Source organism: Arachis ipaensis, chromosome B08 (genome assembly GCF_000816755.2).
Source record: "Arachis ipaensis cultivar K30076 chromosome B08, Araip1.1, whole genome shotgun sequence".
Taxonomy (NCBI): domain Eukaryota; kingdom Viridiplantae; phylum Streptophyta; class Magnoliopsida; order Fabales; family Fabaceae; genus Arachis; species Arachis ipaensis.
The window spans coordinates 102,267,071-102,286,503 of record NC_029792.2 but is presented as its reverse complement, the minus strand read 5'-3'; the positions used below and the strand labels follow the sequence as shown (position 1 = coordinate 102,286,503).

The 19,433-nt window shown below is 28.5% G+C and overlaps 2 protein-coding genes across 2 annotated transcripts in view; both read right to left on the bottom strand.

Annotated features, from left to right (window-relative positions):
- On the bottom strand, positions 1,631–5,013 carry LOC107611290. Its single transcript, XM_016313236.1, has 6 exons — positions 4,686–5,013; positions 3,307–4,101; positions 2,691–3,222; positions 2,474–2,549; positions 2,167–2,189; positions 1,631–1,688 (listed from the first exon to the last, which is right to left on the bottom strand). Exons 1-6 carry the CDS (start codon positions 5,011–5,013, stop codon positions 1,631–1,633), a joined length of 1,812 nt encoding a protein of 603 aa, XP_016168722.1.
- LOC107611289 (inactive protein kinase SELMODRAFT_444075-like) overlaps positions 18,912–19,433 on the bottom strand; it is a 3,591-nt gene continuing 3,069 nt past the window's right edge. Inside the window, exon 4 of the mRNA XM_021108293.1 lies at positions 18,912–19,177. Within this exon, the coding sequence (XP_020963952.1) occupies positions 19,100–19,177 (78 nt within the window). The 3' untranslated portion in view covers positions 18,912–19,099. The remainder of the gene's footprint in view (positions 19,178–19,433) is intronic.

Genomic DNA, 19,433 nt, shown 5'->3' with positions numbered 1-19,433 from the left:
TTTCTTAGAGAAAAATGCAATAGGATGTTTGTCTTGGCTTAAAAATGCACCCACACCAATTCTTGATGCATCAGTTTTCAATACAAATGGCATAACAAAGTCTAGAAGAGCTAACACAGGAGCAGTGGTGAAAGTTGTCCTGAGGGCATTGAAAGCTATATCATCTCAGGTTCTCCCTTCATTGCATTAATGGATAAATAGTGCAGGTCTTTTACCTGATTTTTCAATTTTGACAACAATGAGTTCTCTGTACCATCAAGTGGTTGCTCCTATGCTAGAGAATTTTCTTCATCAGTTCCTTCCAACCGATAGAGCACGAAATGTTGATTAGGGCATTTGTAGCTTGGAGAAAATCACTCGTCACACTAAAAGCATAAGCCCTTCTCCTAGCGTAGCTACTGCTCAGCTAGAGAAAGTCGCTTTACCAAGATCCAATTGGGGTTTAAGGTGGGTTTAGATGCGGGGGGTCACTAGTAAAGGGGGTGGTGATGTGCGGGGGGCAGTTTTAGTGACAGAAGTAACAATTTGATTATGGTGGATTGGAGCATGAATATTAGGTTCATGGTTAGGACAAAAAGAGGGTGTGCTTTTATCTTCATAAAGTCTAGCCAAGCTCACTGCATGCATTAAGCTATGGGGACACTGAGTCTTCACCTCACGATGGATATCCTAACATAACCCACTGATAAAATAATCTTTCATCGCTTCATGTGGTTCCAATTGTGAGCGATTATCGAGGATAGTGATCTCCGAATAATAATCCATTATGAAACCACGTTGAGTAAGCTTGAAGAGAGATTCACAAGGTAACTCAAACAACGAGGGGCCAAACTCGACCTCAATCGCACATTTTAATCCATGGCAAGAACAAAATCAAGTATGACATTGAGTCATTTGAAACCACGGTATGGTGGAGCTTGATATGCATAGGAGCAATGCTAACACGTTCCTCTTCATCAATTGATAGTAATAAAAATATTGGTCTGCACTAAAAATCCAACCAAGTGCATCTATGCCAATCAAATTTGTCCAAATTTTGAAGAATCTATTGTAAGGAATGGTGTAGAACCTCCCCTTGAGATTTGTTGGCCTCAAACATTTGGTGAATCTACTACCAATTTTGTGCCACCAACTCAAAACAATTTGCGAATATCGGCATCCATCGTCTTCAAACGCATGCCGTCGGCCATGCTCAATGAAAGCACCAAATGTTACGGTACGAATGAAATAACAGATGAATGCTTATCAATTGATGAAATGTAAATGGAATAACAAGTAATGCAAATTATCTATGATAAAAAACTAATTGTATATTGACATAAGAGAATTTCAAAGATAAAATGAAGGAATAGAAGATAGAGTCAGGGCTTCTATTGAGAGCTTTTGCACCTGCAGAATATTAAGAGAGAAAGAAATGAGCTAGAGAAGAAGAAATATCTCCAAAAGGAGCTAGAGAAAAAGAGTGACCAATATCAAAATTTACATAACAGACATAGCTTCTCAGAAGTCTATTTGTAATTTTGTTTTTGCTCCCTCTTCTTAGCACTATGTTGTGTGGATTGTCACTTAAGTGGTCTCCATTAATAACAGAATTTGGATTTCTTTCTGTGATTTGCAACCCTTCATCTATTTACTGCTCTTGTGCCATATCAGTACCCAATTCTGTCTTATTTGTTGGTTCCTTCATCCTATTAGATTCATTGAATAAGTATAAAATAGAAGATTACTTTCCGTTGGTTTTAAGTTTGTATGTGATTTTTGCAATCCTATAAATTCAACTTACAAGTTTAATCACCCGTGCCATGCATGTGATAAGATTGAAATTATAATTTTAAGTTGTTATGTTAAATTTCATTTTAATTATAATAATTTAATTAATAAAAGAATAACTTGTATGCGTTATTTTTTTTTTCTTAATATAGTGTTAATTGTATTAACTATAAAATAGTTATTTAATCTACTTTTTTCAATAAATCAGGCATATATACTCAATATGACCATAAATAATCTAGTAATACTTAAATCTACCAACAAAGTTTTATATGTTGGTTTACTGTGAAGTAAGAAAATATCAAAATCAGCTCAAAATGAAGAACAAATTAATAGAGAAGCCTAATGCAGAAAGTTTTGTAATAAATAATAAATAATTTAAACCTACTGAATAACAATTCAATGCTATCCTTTGATACCTGCAAAATATATACATGAAACAACACTGTATCAATGTTTGTATATAAAATTATATGATTAACGTAATTATAAAATTGTTTGTCAAGAGAATAAAATTATACGAATTTTTATGATAATTTTAATATTCTCAAACTATTAATGTACAATAAGAATTCATCTATTAGTTCCTAGAATTTCTAAATTTTTTTAAGTGATAGTAATAAATTTTAATAAATAAATAGATTTAGTAAGACATTTTGTTATTACCTTTTTATTATAGGCTCTCAAAAACTTCTCTATATACCACATTCATCGTGCAGTTATCTTCCAAGTGTCCATGATCTTGCAACAGCACTCGCAGACTATCTTTACTCGTTATCCTTGATAACGCAACATACAATTGACCACGGGTGAAAACTGGCCTTGGAAGATAAATTCCAACTTTCGATAGAGTTTGTCCCTGGGACTTATTTATTGTCATTGCAAATGACATGATAATTGGGAATTGTCTTCTTTAAAACCTGACCGGCAATGTTTCATTATTTGGAATTAGATTCAGTCTTGGGATAAGAACAATACTTCCAGGTTTGTTACCAGTTAAAGTCTTGCATTCTAACACATGATTTCTCATTCTTCTAACTTGCATCCTCGTTCCATTGCACAAACCATTAGTTTGGTCTATATTCCGCAGCAACATAACAGGAGCGCCAACCTTCAGAACCAACTTGTGTGGTGGTAGACCTGAACAATTTATTCCATTTAGAATCTCCGGCGAGAAAGCATCTAACTCAAATTCCATATTTTCCTCTTCAGCACACACAGAGTCTGAACTTAAGTAGACTCTTTCTTGTCCAGGTAACCCTGCAGTCATCTTGTTGTTAACATCAGTGACACAATCTAAAGTTAGTGCAAGAATTGCTCTATCCTTGAAATAATTTTCAACGGATAAATTGGATAACATATCTGAATACACGAAATCAATGAGGTCATCCAAAGTTGCCTCAGAGTTCTTAATCAAAATGTCAGATGGTATATAAACGATCGATTCACCATCTGTTGTATCACCAGCCAAACCATCACCAATTTTGAGTAGGCATTCTGCAAAATTTCTGAGTTCTTATATGTTGTTGTTTTCACCTAGTGACAATCTCATGTTTTTTGTAAGCTTCAAAACCTTACAGTTATGCCACAAATATGAAGAATTAATAGAAGACTGAATTATATCTTGCCTTGAGCCTCTGGGAATCACAGGTAAAATTTGTCTAAAATCTCCTCCGAGAACAACAACTTTACCTCCAAATGGCAAATGAGTATTATACGAATCTGAGCACCTTAAGATGTCTCTGAGGCATTTGTCTAAAGCTTCGTAACAATACTTACTTATCATTGGAGTTTTATCCCATATGATTAATTTGGCCTTGGATATTAACCTTGCAAGAGGACTTCCCTGTTTAATGCTACACAAAGAATCCTCATTTATGGCCAAAGGAATTTTAAACTTTGAATGTGCAGCTCTTCCATTAGGCAACAAAAGTGCAACAATCCCACTCGAAGCAACATTTAAAACTATACCTCCTTTAGACCTAATTGAGCATGATATAGTTGACCATAAGAATGTTTTTCCACAACCACCTTGACCGTATAAGAAGAAAAGTCCACCCATATTACCGCTAACAGCACCAATTATTTGATCGTATGCAAATTTCTGCTCATTAGTTAGCCTTTCTAAATACCCACTTAGTTCATTCGCAAGAGCATTAACGTCAAAGTTCAACTCTTTCATGATAATTCTATCTTCTAAGGTGGACATCAAATTTTCTAAAGGATATGGCATTCCACAATATTCTTTCAATGACCTGCCATTTGACTGGAGCAAATCCTTAATTTTTGCAAGTGCAATATCTTTTATTTGGACTTCTGACATGATCAAATCTGTATTTTTTCAATTTAAAATAACACAATTACTTGAAAAATTATAAAATTAATCTCTGGTAAAAAATGTTTGAAATGCATTGTTGAATGATAAATAACACTCCTTATTTTTTGTTTAAAAAATGCTTCATTAGTAACATATCCTTTTAAAAAATATTATTGTGATTAACATGAATATCAGAATCATTATAACATAAAAAAAAGGCACACAAACAACCGATGCAAATGCAAGTATTGGAAGTATGTGGATTTAGTAACGGTTTCTTAGATTAAGTAGATATGGTTTACAGCAATGAATCAAAATTTGTATTAAGAGGAGGAAGTAAAGCAAGTACGAAACTAATATATATAAAATCCAATTTTTAAGTAATGTTTTGTTATATTTCCTAAATATTATCAGAGAAAGAGAAAAAGTTAAAGTAAACACTAATAAACAATTTGCCATATGTATGATAATTTTACTCCCAAAAAAGGCATTATGTTAAAGAAAATCACTCTTAAAATTTCTTATCCAATGTTTTTGTTATAATTATATGATAAATTGAATTCTAACAAGGAAAAAAATTATAATAGACTATAGTTACCTTCCATTTGTAGTAATCTTCTTTGTTCATATAGTACGTCATCGGAGAGAAAGTTCCAAATCTTTTGCCAAACAAAATTTGGCCTACTCATGTTATTTGATGTTAATAAAACAACAAAAAGTCTCCTTAAAAAAGTTACAAAGTGCCATGTTCCTGCTTCAGAGATTGCATCAATGAATTCTCTGTCATCCTGCAACAGTCTTAGAGCATAGCATGCATCTTTGAAGGAGTCATAAACGACACCATCAACTGTTCTTAGATCACTGAAACTCGTGCATCCCTTTTGAATGTTCAAAAGTAGCCTTAGATAGTAATCTTCCTTATTCATTGGTGGTATATGAGATATCCTTCCTATGGCATAGCCTTGCTTTCTATGAGTCCACATATGATGCTTTCCATTCCAAACAAATTTTGTTGGAAACTCAGAACAAATTTTTTGCATCATTATGGGCTTCATTTGCTTTGAACCATCCAATCAACATAGATTCCTTGAAAAAAAAAGTCTCAACAACTAACTGAATTGTATCGGTATCTTTGTAGACAATTAGCATATCATCAGGAAGATGGAATGTCAATCTTATTACTACTGGTTCCTTTATTTGAATAGGATAACCAAACAATCTCCATGCAGCTTCACATGCTAATATATATCTACAATCATAATAATTATGTATTTCATCTACCTGAGATTCATTGCTTTGATAAAATGCAGCTGTCACCCTGTTATTACCCTTGTGAAGATACTTAAACAGGTATTTGATTGCTGAAGTTTAGCAAGTATACTCAACATTGATGTGACATCCAAATTTTAGAAGAAGACCGGAATTGTATGGAATTATGAAGGAATTGTCAACCTCTAATCAAAATGTTAGATGGTATATGAACGATCGATTCACCATCTGTTGTATCACCGGCTAAACCATCACCAATTTTGAGTAGCCATTCTGCAAAATTTCTGAGTTCTTGGGTTTTCATTTGAGAGCAAAGAAATAGGAGACTTTTTACTCACCAAATCTAAAAGTAAGTTAAAAAGAGAAACAAACGAATATTATAGTATCATAGGAGAAATAGAATTAATAAATCAAAATTATTTAATTTCAATTTCAATTTCATATAACAAAACAGTGGTTTTCAAAAATTATGGAATCTTTTTTTGACATATGTATTATGCCATACGTATAAATTATACGGGTTATTATATAAATTCATATATATGCATAACAAAACAGTTTAATATTATATATTTTTTACATTAATTATATGTCAATATTTTGAAAAAAGAGATAAAAGAAGAGATATATAAATATGTATAATATTATTGCTATATATAAAGCAGTTTTATATTGCTTTAATTATAGAGACTTACTATAATTATATAAAATTTAATTTGAGAAAATAATTTCCCTTGCCATAAATAATATACTAAAACTGTTAGTATATTATCTTCTTTATGGTTAATTGAATTTATCAATGATTTTTCCGTGTAAATCGTTATTACCCAGTTTTTAATAATTACTTAATATACAAAATTTGAAATTGGAAATTGTTATTACTAATTCAATTAACTGGTTAATTGAGTAATAATTGTCAAATTATTAAGGTACAAAATCATTGATTTACTCAATTGATTTCCATATATTATTTATATTTCAAGTAATAGTTTGAAATTATATTATTTACCCAGTTAATAATACTATTATTAAAAATTATTTTTTGCATTGATTTTTAAATCAATTATTAAATAATTATTTTTGTTAAGATAATTGTTTATAAATTATTTCAAATTATATTTTGTTAAGATGTAATTATTTAGATTATTACTCATGACACGGGTATAATTTTATTTTATACCAATTAATCAATTATAATTATATGACACGGGTGTAATTTCAATTTTATCTACGGATTATTTTCCGTAATAATATACAACATATTATTTACCGTGATAATTTGATTTGATTGATTTATAATTATTTACGTACATAAATGATTAAAATATATAACATAAATATCGTAATTATTATAATTCTATGATATAATTATAATGAAAATACTTTCCCAAAATAATATAATCTACTATTATTCATCCACTAATTATTTGGCAATAAACCTTAATATGATTTTTTACATCTCCGTTATGGGAAATAACTACTTAGATGTACCAAATAATATGTAACATATTACTACCTGTATAAGTTAAGGCACAAAGACAGAATTTAATTAAGGTGATTAAAACTTTCACCAAATAGAATATGACCTCAATCGAATAAAAAAAGATACTTGATTTTGCATTAATTAGCTAGTCGAAGAAATAATATACTCATTCATTATTCATATTTTATTATATTTTTTAAATAATATATAGAAAACATATATCCTGCGTATAAAAATGTGACTATTAGTAATTTTATTAATAAACCTTTTTTTAAACTATTACTAATTTCAATTTTAATAGAAAATCTGAGAAAATAATTTCGCTTGCCATAAATAATATACTAAAACTGTTAGTATATTATCTTCTATATGGTTACTTGAATTTATCAATGATTTTCCCGTATAAATCGTTATTACCCAATTTTTAATAACTACTTAATATACAAAATTTAAAATTGGAAATTATTATTACTAATTCAATTAACCGGTTAATTGAGTAATAATTGTCAAATTATTAAGGTGTAAAATCATTGATTTACTCAATAGATTTCCATATATTATTTATATTTCAAGTAATAATTTGAAATTATATTATTTATCCAGTTAATAATACTATTATTAATAATTATTTTTTGCATTGATTTTTAAATCAATTATTAAATAATTATTTTTGTTAAGATAATTGTTTATAAATTATTTCAAATTATATTTTGTTAAGATATAATTATTTAGATTATTACTCATGGCACGGATATAATTTCATTTTATATCAATTAAACAATTATAATTATATGACACGGATGTAATTTTAATTTTATCCACCGATTATTGGCAAATAAATTTTATTCCAATTATAAATAAAATCTGTTTCTATTGGCAAATAAATTGTCTTTAGGTCAACGATTTAATATATGTGTAGGTTCATTTTTTGTCAAATATAATGAAAATACAAATAAAGAAATAAAGGATAAAAATAAACTTAATAATATCTGACACTACTTCATTTTATTAAATTATTTAAAAATAGCACATCCACAAAAAATAATCGTAATATTATAAATTGAGGCAATAATTTAAAATTCTATAATTATAATTTAATCAAATACTAATAGTAAAATCAAATTACCTATTGAACCTATTCTAGTCTTTAGTCACGTATAGTATACCATCATTCTTGTAACGACAACCAACTGAAATAACATCGTAAGTTTCAATATTTAGAATTCGTGCAAAATCAGACCATCCTCTTGTTAGATAAACTTCATCATCCGCTATCCATGCAATGCGGCAAGGTATAGAATTGCCACACCGAGAAACCAAACTAACTCTTATTCCCCTCAATGGCATTGCATGCATGCAAAAGAAAGCTGGTGATTTCTGAAAAAAAATCAAAATATGTTAAAAAATTATTCTAATAATGAATAGCTTAAACTAAGAAAATTTAAATATATTACCAATCGTTGAAATTGCATATCTGAATTTGTCACGAATTTAGCAAAACTGAACTGAAACTGAGGGAATTCAATTTCATTATGTGCTCCACTTCAAAGATTTTCGGGCAAACGTAAAAAGCATGGAGGGAATGGAACTTGAACTTGCCTTATAAAGTTCCGTGGATGCAATTCCTCAATCAAAAATCGAGCTCCTCCTAAGAAATCTAACTTTAATCACATTCCATTGGGTTGGTCATAATAGGTGAGTAGATCCAACCATCCTTCGGTAAAGTAGAGACTATTGCCTCTTCTTTGAACGCTTACATCCATGTAATTGGAACCCGAATCAGTGAAGACAACTCGATGAGGTATTTCATGGATGTGATGCATTGTAAATGATTGTGGGAAAAGACAGTCGAACTGGAACATTAAACGATAAGAATAACTTAGAGTAACAACAAATAAAAAATTATCAAAAGAATAATATAATAGAATGAGTATATGAAAAATATTATAAAAAATTATAAATTGTACCTTAAAAGGATCAACTTCAATAAAAAACGAAGAATACATTCTTATTCTATGAAGTAGTAAAAAAAAACACTAAATATAAAATTATGAATTGACTCTCAAATTTAGATTCATGTAAAACAGAAAAATATTATATATAGACTTTAGTAAAACAAAAATAAATATGTAAATTACCTATTATTAAGGTAATTTTTTAATAATGCATTAAATTTTGATTTGATACAATTATAATGAAGATATGTTTCTAAATTAGTATAATTATATATTATTCATTTAGTATTAATTATAATATAATTACAATAAAATAATTTAGAATAGAAAAAAAAATTATTCGTTTTGGAGGGAAAACGGAGGTATAAGAGATCGACACGTTACCTTTAGTAGTTGGGGAAAAACCCATATTAAGTAGATGCAATTTTATGCTTGTTGTACTCTAATTGAGTTTATTGATGAAAAAAGTGATGACCCTTTTTGAAGAGATAAAAATGTGTATAATAACCTGCTAACCAATTATGTCTAGAAAATCTTAAATCAAATTAAATCTATTCTATTATATAAAAATCGAATTTCTACACTTAATGATGGAGCTGACGTGGCATGCTTCTGAGAGTATTTCCTGATTTATTTCTTTTAACTCATTAAATACAAGTTATTACGATAAACTAATTGATTTGATTAGATATTTAAATATCATATAATTTATATCAATTTGATTTATTACTATTTCCTAATTTATTTCTTTTAATGTTCTATTAGTATTTTTTATAAAATAGGCAATTGAGATATTTTTAACTAATAATTAAATCAAATCATATATATTGAGCCAAACTCAAATCATGTGAATTAAGGACTAAATTAAAATAAGATAATTTCTTACCTATTCAAATTGAATGCAATAAATACAAATTAATTTTGTTAGATAATCATAGTCGTCTAGTCTACTATATATAGATGACCACACAAAATTATAAGAACCATGATTTTTTTCGCTAATGCTATTTCAACTCTTCTTTTCTTCTTTTTTTTTCTTTATGTATATTTTTTTTATGCATAAATGTACCCAAAATGAAAAAGTGTGGATAATATTTTATTGATTATTTGTTTGATGAATATATCTTAATTTAGACATTCTATCACTATAGATGACAGTTGACCTATAATAATTCAAGGTAACCAGTATATTTTTTTATAGTATTAGATAGAAGAATATTTGTTAAAATAAATATACTCATTGTAATGAATTTTTTTAAATTATTAGACTTTTATGCCAGTCGTGTAAATTTTTTGAAGGCACAAGATAATAAAATAGATTGACTTTAATATCATTAGAAGCTAAATTTAATGGTTTAAGTAAGCAGCACTAATTATGTTAATAAAATAATTTTGTAATACTAATATGATTTACATATTAATTTTTTCGTGTAAATTCATTTCAAAATGTAAAAATTAGACTCAATTTCGCTAAAATTTTAAAGATAATATTGAATTTTACAACAAAATTAACATTTTGGTAGTATTTTTTAATTTATTTCTTTTAATATTCTGTTAGTATTTTTTAATTTATTAAACCAAATTAATTATACTAATTATCTGTATTAATTAATTAATTAAATTAAATTATTAATTATTAACATAATAAATCTATGAATAAAATAGACTCTCCAGATATTTTTCATTAATAATTAAATCAAATCAAATCATATATATTGAGCTAAATTCAAATCACGTGAATTAAGGACTAAATTAAAATAATATGATTTTTTACCTATTCAAATTGAATGCAATAAATACAAATTAATTTTGTTAAATAATCATAGTCTTCTAATCTTCTATATATAGATAGCCACACAAAATTATAAGAATCATCATTTTATCGCTTTTGCTATTTCAACTCTTCTTTTTTTTTTTTATGTATAAATGTACTTAAAATGAGAAGGTATAGATGAGTGTTTCATTAATTGTTTGTTTGAAAAATATTATAGTCCGAAAATGTCTCAATTTAAGCATTTTACCGCTGCGGATGGAAGTTGAACCTATAGTAATTTAAGGTGACAATGATATTTTTTTATAGTATTACATAAAAAATATTTCTTATAATGAATATATCCATTGTAATTAATTTTGTTTGTCAATCTGTTATCTTTTACCTAACAAACAATATCCACATGTTGAATATATTATTTTCATCAGAAGTCATACATAATTGATTGATAATTCTATATATATAAAAATACTCCTGTGATAACTAAATACTATATTGTTGTCTCACTAAAGTTAATTCTCCTATGATTATGTTAATATATAGCACTATCAGATGAAAATTGATTAGATTACATTTATTTCCGACGAGGTGGGAACCTTTTAGGCCTAATTACGGTTGGAGTTGAAAAAGGTTTGAAAAATGATAACAATAAAAATATTTTTTATTTTTAATACCCAATAATAAATATATAAATTAAAACTAATATTGTTTTGTACAAAATTATAAAATGTATATTATACTTAAAATATATATAATCCGTATTAACTGTTATTGTTTATCAATTACGTTATATTGAATTTGGTTATTAAAAAAGACTAAAATTAAGTTAAATATACACAATATTATTCCATGTCTTTTATTTTTATTTTATCATCATAAAAAATCATACATATTATAACAAAACATCATCTTTTTACCAACAGTTCTTCCATTCAATAGTTTCTATAAAGAACAGATGATGGATGCTTTTGTTATTTTCAGTTTTTTAATAAATATGGACGACGCATAATAATATTGTGTTTGGCAAGAATATATGAGATTTTAAAAGGCTAAAGCATAGGTTTTAGTCTTTAACATATTCGTAGATAAAGTGTAGAGTAGATAAAAAATAGCTAATAAAAGAATAAATGGTTAAAGCTTCCTCAATGTTAACCATCGTAGTGTATGATAGGTGTTCTATAACATTTTAAGATTTGATTGTTTCTATATTATTATATATTATTCTGTTTAATTTGTGCTAAAAAGACTTATGATAATCATCTTATCGTGGTCGTTTGAATAATCGTGAAATTAGATTATACTACAGATGATGATAAATATCTTAGCATTAGATCTGCTATAAAACAAACTTCTAGAAATATTATGTTGTATTAATAATTTAATTATATTTTTTCTATTTTTAATCTATATTATTTAGATTGGCATATTTTTAAAAAGGGTTATTTAATTTTTTTTAATTATTAAATCAAATCCATTACAACTAATTAATTAAGTTCGTTTTTTTTTTTATCAAAGTTATGCAATTTCATTATTGAAAATTGGTCCAATTTAGACTACAAGCAGAATTGTAATAAAGAGAATAGGAAGTTCCAACTTTAATAAAATGACTTAAACATAAGGAAACTAAAGAAGTAAAGTAAAAACTTAAGGGTCTCATCTTCTCTCACCCACACTTCTTCTGGCCATCTCCACCATAGTTCTTGAAGGGGTGATTTTACCTTCAAATACCCAGGCATTTCTTGCTAACCAGATTTGCCATAAGAGGTTTGCTGTTACTGCTCTTTTTCATTCGGATTTTCTCCATTCTCAGTTCTTCTTCCAATTGAATCCACCACTTTCATGGTTCTCGAACTTGAACCTGCCATGACAAATTTAAATATTTTCAAGCTTCAGTCACATCTGGGCACTCCCAGAAACAATGAAAAACGCTTTTTTGTGACTGATTGCAATTCGGGCACCAGGGTTCGATGGATTGTATTCGGGCGTTCGGGCGTTCAACCTTTCTTTCTTTCACAGGGAGTCCTCCGTACATCAGTTTTCAGAGCAAATTTTTTATTTTCGGTTGACAATTAATTTTTCATATGCTCCTCCATAAGTCCTTTCTTTTGCATTGCTCTGACAGGTATTCAGTTGGTGGGTGGTAGAAATTAAAGGCTATTTTGTATCCTAAAATAACAGTGAAGTCATCCCCTTTCTCCAGCATCAGGTAACTCTATCCTCTGTCTCATGAATTGGAGTGTTGATTATTGCTGTAGCTATTTCTGGATTGAAATTGGACTGAATTAAATTCTGGTTCCATGTTATGTTTAAATATTGTAATTGTGAAACCCATTCTAGATTAGCAGTCATTGTCGTGGTAGTAATAAGAGTAATTAAAACATAATCCTTTACCCATGAGTCTTCTTGAACTCTGATGTTAAATATATAGATATTTTATAATTTAATATAATTTAATTGATATAGATACATGATTTTTACAGTTTTACTATTTATTGTAATAAATTTTAGAGATAATTTTTATAACCAATATTTAAGTTGTCTATACATCACTTCTCAAAATATTATGATTTCACAAGTTATAATATATAATATTAGTTATTATTATATATATAAAAATGTGACTTATTTACGTATTGTTTGGATTAGAAGAATTTGTAAAAAAATAAAATGTTGGAGAAGAAAATGGAGGAAAAATCAATTTTTCATTGTTTGGATCAACAAAGAAATTGAATGAAAAATAAAAAAGATGTATGTGGAGCTCATGTAAATTTTTTCTCTTCAAAGTTGCGAAAAAAACTGATGGAGAAGTGCAAACATGGGTAAAAGTATAGAGTTACCCTTTGAATTGTAATTTATATATAATATATAAAAATATTACTCGTGTTTTAGGGTTAGATGGGACCTGTGAAATCCTCACGATTTGCCATGTGAAAATGGACGAGGATTAAGGGTGGCAAACAGGCTGAAATCTGTCGGATTGGCCCGCGTAACCCACCAAAAAAGGCGGGGGTGGGTTAAAAATCTGAGACCGCCAAATTTAAAAAGTCCACCTACCCTGTACTGCTTAACTCGTGGGTTTTGGCGGGTTTCGATGGGGTGAGGCGGGGAAGGCTTCCTTGCCAGGCCAAGCGTTTTTTTGTCAGGACTATTTTTTTTTTTACAAATTTCAATGATGTTATTGATCTACAAAAGGATAAAAATGAGAATTGAAGATATTCTAAGTTATATTTTAGATTATATTTTATGTTTGATTGATTATAAATTTGAAGATGTTTAATTATATGTTTTGAAAAATATTTGTTTTAATTTTTAACCCAATTTTTGGTAACTAAAATTTAAATGATTGAAATTATTAAATGTTAAATATTTTGTATCTAACCAATTTTATTTTTGTTATTGAAATTAAAAAAGGATGAGTTGTTAATCAATTCTAAATTTAAATTTAGATTTGAGTAAGAAAATAAAAATATTTTAAATTTTATTTCACTAACTATAATTAATTTTAAGATAAGAAATTATTTTGTACATCATATATATTGTAGGATAATATGGTCATTTGCTATTTTTTAATGGTAAATATTGTCAAATAAAATGGTGTAAGAAATTAGAAGGAAATGTATTTACCAGTTCAAGAAATATTAATTTATTTTTTAATAGAATAAATTATATATTGAATAACAAAAATTGTTATTGATTTCTCTTCACACTTATTAATACTCAACGATGGTGTTTCGGTACATTATGTTACCAAAAAATATTAATCGATCTAATAACTTTTGTAATGACATAAGTTTATAAATTTAAAAATTTAAAAATCATTTCATAAAATGTGAAGTTTTAACAAGTAACAATGTTGATTATATTATTTTGACTTCAAAAATGAATACGATACCAATAAATAAAATTGTCCCAGGTAAATTTCAACAAAGATAAAAGTTATATAAATACTGCTATTAATGAGAAAATAATCTATTTTAAAGACAAATACAATTTTTTTCTACGAATTTCCTAATTCGTGAAATCGAGAACTAATCCACCACAATTGATGCTCTATTTATTAAGGATATGTCGTTAACTAATGCATTATTATACACACAAAACGAGATTTAAGTTCTAAATATTTGCTTAAGCGAATAAATAAGATGACATTAAACTAATCTAAATTGAATAAAATAAATATTAATTATTTTTAATATTTTTAAATTATAAAATATTTATAGGGCCATTTGGATAGGTTTATAAGTGATTTTTTTTAATTTTTAACTTATAAAAATGTATAATATTAATGTCTGGTATAATTTTTAAAATAAAATTGTAACTTTCTAAAAAGCTATTTTGGTACTTAAGGAGAAGTTAAAAAAAATGACTTCTCTCATAATAAAAAGCTTTTTATCACTTTTCTCTTAAAATAAATACTTTTAGAACTAAGAAACCAAATACAAAATAACTTATTTATAAACTACTTTTAATATAAACATTTATTGTTTAAACTATTTCTTCAAAAATAACTTAATTAAATTATTTATCCAAACTGGCCTTAGATCAACTTTGTCTTTGTCGTTTCATTGTATTTCATTATTCTTTTTTATCTTTTATGCTTTTCCTAATTGTTTATTGTTCGTTCTTCTCTATTTTCTTCTTTAGACTCTGTTCCTCTTCGAATTTATACTCCTTATCTCATAAAATACAATAATTTATGATATCTTAATTTAATATTTTATTGATATTAAAATATAAATTAATTTTTAATTATCTTTAAATATATAAAATATTTAAAATATTTTTGTTGTAACAATTAATAATATATATTATTTATAAACTCATTTTAAGAATACATATTGAGAATAAAATTAGACACGATGACACGTGATAATATTTAGGTGTATTTAAATGTGTCCAAAAAACAATTTTTATTTTTTATTAGTATACGGTTGAACATAAACGTATCTGCATGTCGAACACGACAAATAAAAAAAAATATCCGTACTTGATAGATTGTAACTCTATTCCTAATTTTGAAAGGAGAATATTATTCACTCATCCAAGTCTTTCAATTTTTTCACCTTATAACTACGTTGACAAGAAAAGATCACTAAATGTGACAACCAACCTCCCTTCCTCCCCCACATACAATTTCATCATATGTGACATCTTGAAATAGAGTTTATTTACTAAAAATTAAAACACATAATTTCGATCCGTAGCAAGAAGAGGGGGAACTTCATCAATCTTAAAAAATATTCGCTTTCTATTCTAAAACAGAGGTAGCAATAACTACAACAACAATAAAACCTTTTATACTAGCGGTTGGCTATGAATTAAGATTTTGTCTATGCTAGAGAAAGTAGTAGCAAGATCTTAAAAGACTACACAAGAATGTTCTATTTCAGCGACTTTGATTGGTGCCACATACGAAATGATATGATTTTAAAAATTTAGCCCTCAATTTGTGCCAATAGCAAAATCACCAGTTGGATTAAACAAAGTATTGATCATTTTTTTATAAACCACATGACAACAAAGCCAGTTGTCAATAATATAGCGCAGAAAATGTGCAGATTCTTCAACTTGGAGCTGTAATTGATGGAGGATAGAATGAACGGGTTTGGTAAATAGGTTGCTGTCGTACGCAAGAATAAGGGTGCTTGACGAAAGCGTTGAAACAAAGTCATCTCTTGTAAACATGTCAATATGAATTAGTCGAAGTATTTAATTAATTAATTATAATATGAAGTAACTAAAAAACAAGAGAAAAAAAATATTGTTCAGACTCATAAGGAGACAGACAATTAACTGATGAAAATGGTCTACAATAGCTGTGGAGGAATTGGAGTTGTTATACGGTCCTTTGAGGAATTTCCTGAGGTGTTGCTTTTTTTTTTATTGGAATTTAGAGATGTTGAGTTAAGAAATTAACTAAATTAATTTGATGATGACAAACATTATTTTTAGTGGGTTAAATATCTAATTAGTTTTTAATTGAATTTGATTAAGTGATGCATGCCAAAGAAAAATAAAGCAGCAGCCCAATTGGATGGAAAATAAAACCAAAGCTGGTGGGCTACAAAACAATAATAGCCCAAAGGAATCAAAGCAATGAAATCAGATGGGCCAAAAAAATCAAACAGGCTGAATGAATCATAACCGAACCAAACCCGAATTGATCACTCAAAGCTGATCCCTTCAAAGTGCATTGCCCAAAGGCAACGTTCACTTTTTCCTCTTCGGTCAGATCCTAGAGAAAGAGAGAGAAAGCTTAGTTCCTAAGATGTTCACCAAAGAAGAAAGAAAGAGAAGGATTAAGAAAGAAAGGCAGAGGTCAAATCACCCAAATCAAACCACATCAAGCTAAGGCAGAAGTTAAAAGTAACTTATTTCCTCTTGCATGCATATTGCTTTCTTCTCCTCTTTCCAAATTCTCTGCCACTCCAAATTGGGATAAATGAAGAAAGTAATATCTGTTAAGCTCTACTGCAAATCTATGGTCAAATTTGTGTCTTGGGGACCAAGTAGCATTTCAATGGTTCAGATCTGGGTTTACCATTGAAAATATTTTTTTCTTTACTGTCCTGAGGCTTTCGGTCAAGAAAGAAGGTCAGAACCAAAGTTTCTATTTTGAGGATTAACTAGAAAAGGTGATGTGGTAAGTTGGTAGCACGCAGCTCAAGGAGTTGACTTAGGAGAAAGCAACTCAACAACATGCAAGGAGATACAAAAGAAGATTTTTCATAATTCTGAAGCCAAGGAGAGAAAACCAGTGTGTTGAGGTTTATGTTCTGAGAAGAGTTCTCTGAAGAAGTTCATTAACTTGGACAGTCCTTCCTAGTCAAAGGAGCATTCCGCCAGAATGAGGAACTGAATCAGAGGCAAGCAAATCTGGTTTATCACTTAGCAAAGAGGCTATTGAAGCGTTAATCTCCTTCATATTTTACAGATTGTAATTTTCTTTTTAATGTTTATCTTTTTGTAATTTTTTGAGGTAAAAGGAAGAATGAGAGAGCTCAAGTAAAAGTTTAAGAGTGAAAAGAGGCAGAGTGATACACTTGAGTGAAAAGTCTAGAGTGATTTCAGATTTCTTTAGGTTGATTCTGTGTCTTGTATCCTGTACCAGTAAGGTATCCCTTTCTTAGTTGGATGAGCACTAAGAGTGAAGAGTTAGGTAATAGCATAACCAAGTCAAGTTAGGTTAGAACTTGAAAGTGAAAGGATTGTGTCAATCCTGTGGAATTGGTGTATGTAATACTTTAACTATAGTGAAAAGTCCACCACTGTTGTGGTGGGAACTGGATGTAGGTTGCATTGCACAAGGCAACCGAACCATGATATATGATGGTGTCAGCTTCTCTCTTCCCTACTCTGTTCTGATTTCTGATATTCATGAGATAAAATGAAATTGTCTCATAAATTTTTTGCTGCTGAGTTTAAATAGATTCAGACAGAAAGTTTGATTTAAAGGATTATATAGTTAAAGTAAAAGAAGGTCATAGATTCAACCTCCTCTTCTCTAAACCTTCTACAACCTTCAAGAGAAGTCGACGACAAAATTTTCTCTACCTCCATTGTCATCGAGAAGCTCAACAGTGGAGAAAGGGCTTGGGACGGTTTGGTTCACGGCAAAAACAGATCGAATTGGAGTCATTATGGCAACATCACAATAAGTGGAAACAACGAGAAAGAGAAGAGTCATGGTGGTAGCGATAGCGCCAGCGCCAGAAGAGATAGGTCGAGACACCGCCATAGTAATTCCGTGGACGGTTCTAAGGGGGTGTTCAAAGAGATCATGGAGGTTAAGAAAGCAATGCCTCTCGAAAAGCTTGTTGAGCAATGGACCATTGATCCCAAATGCTCTAATTTGTTTATAAACATGATACTCGTTACTTCAATTTTCATTTTGATTTTTCCATTCTTTTTATCTTTTTATTTGATTTTGAGTAGAAGTTTTTGTATCTGCAATTTGTGATTGATCTTAATGTTATTTTTGAACAATTCCTTTTAAAAAACATTTGATTTATGGTATGAATCGTTGAATTTAGTAATGATATTTGATTATTATATTTTTTCTTAATCTTTGGCAGCCATTGTTGACGGCATTTAAGGATATAAACTTGTTGATTGGCCAGTACAAATGATGATCGGAATGAGTTCATATGTTTAAAATCTATATTTATAAAAGAGCCTCAAATTATTACCAATTTCATTATTTATCTTAATCCTTTAAACACTAAAATATATTTTTACCATCCTAGAAATCTCCATGTATTAAACAAGAAAAATATTAAGAGATCATAAAAATTTATTACTTTTTATCATACATCATATCAGAAGTAAAATCATATAAACATAGATCTCGGACTCGGACGAGTATGACCCTATATAAAACTTAATTTTAAAGTCTTCTTTTTCTTCTAATAAGTAACCATCATACTATTGTTCACACACCAATAACCACAGTTTCCAAAATTTTACACTTGAATCTCCATTATCAATTGTGGCTACTCTATGCATAACTTGTCAAGATCTTTCTCCCGTTTTCCTTAGCTGTTATATTTTGGCAACAATTCCTCTCCTATTGTGTGGAAGTTTTTACTTTCTCCCTCAAGAAGTCGCACAACCTGAGTTACAAGCGTTTCACATGTTGGCAATGTAATATTATTCATACTACATATATAGAAAGAAATCGAATATTATTATTCAAACATATACATCGCTACATCGTCTTTAAACTCTTTGATACATTAATTGTTAATGCTTCTACATATATATGTAACTTTTGAAATATTAATTGGATTCATTTTCTTCTGATAACAATGAGTCATAATATATATATTAAAATTAAATCAAATAAAAAAATTTAAGAAGTAACATAGG

Coding starts and splice junctions, on each gene's coding strand:
- LOC107611290 (XM_016313236.1), bottom strand. CDS start 5,013: ATGAATAAGGAAGATTACTATCTAAGGCTACTTTTGAACATTCAAAAG. Junction 2,550..2,690: donor AATGAAACATTGCCGGTCAG/GTTTTAAAGAAG, acceptor TGCGTTATCAAG/GATAACGAGTAAAGATAGTC. Junction 1,689..2,166: donor TCAAAGGATAGCATTGAATT/GTTATTCAGTAG, acceptor TGAATCTAATAG/GATGAAGGAACCAACAAATA.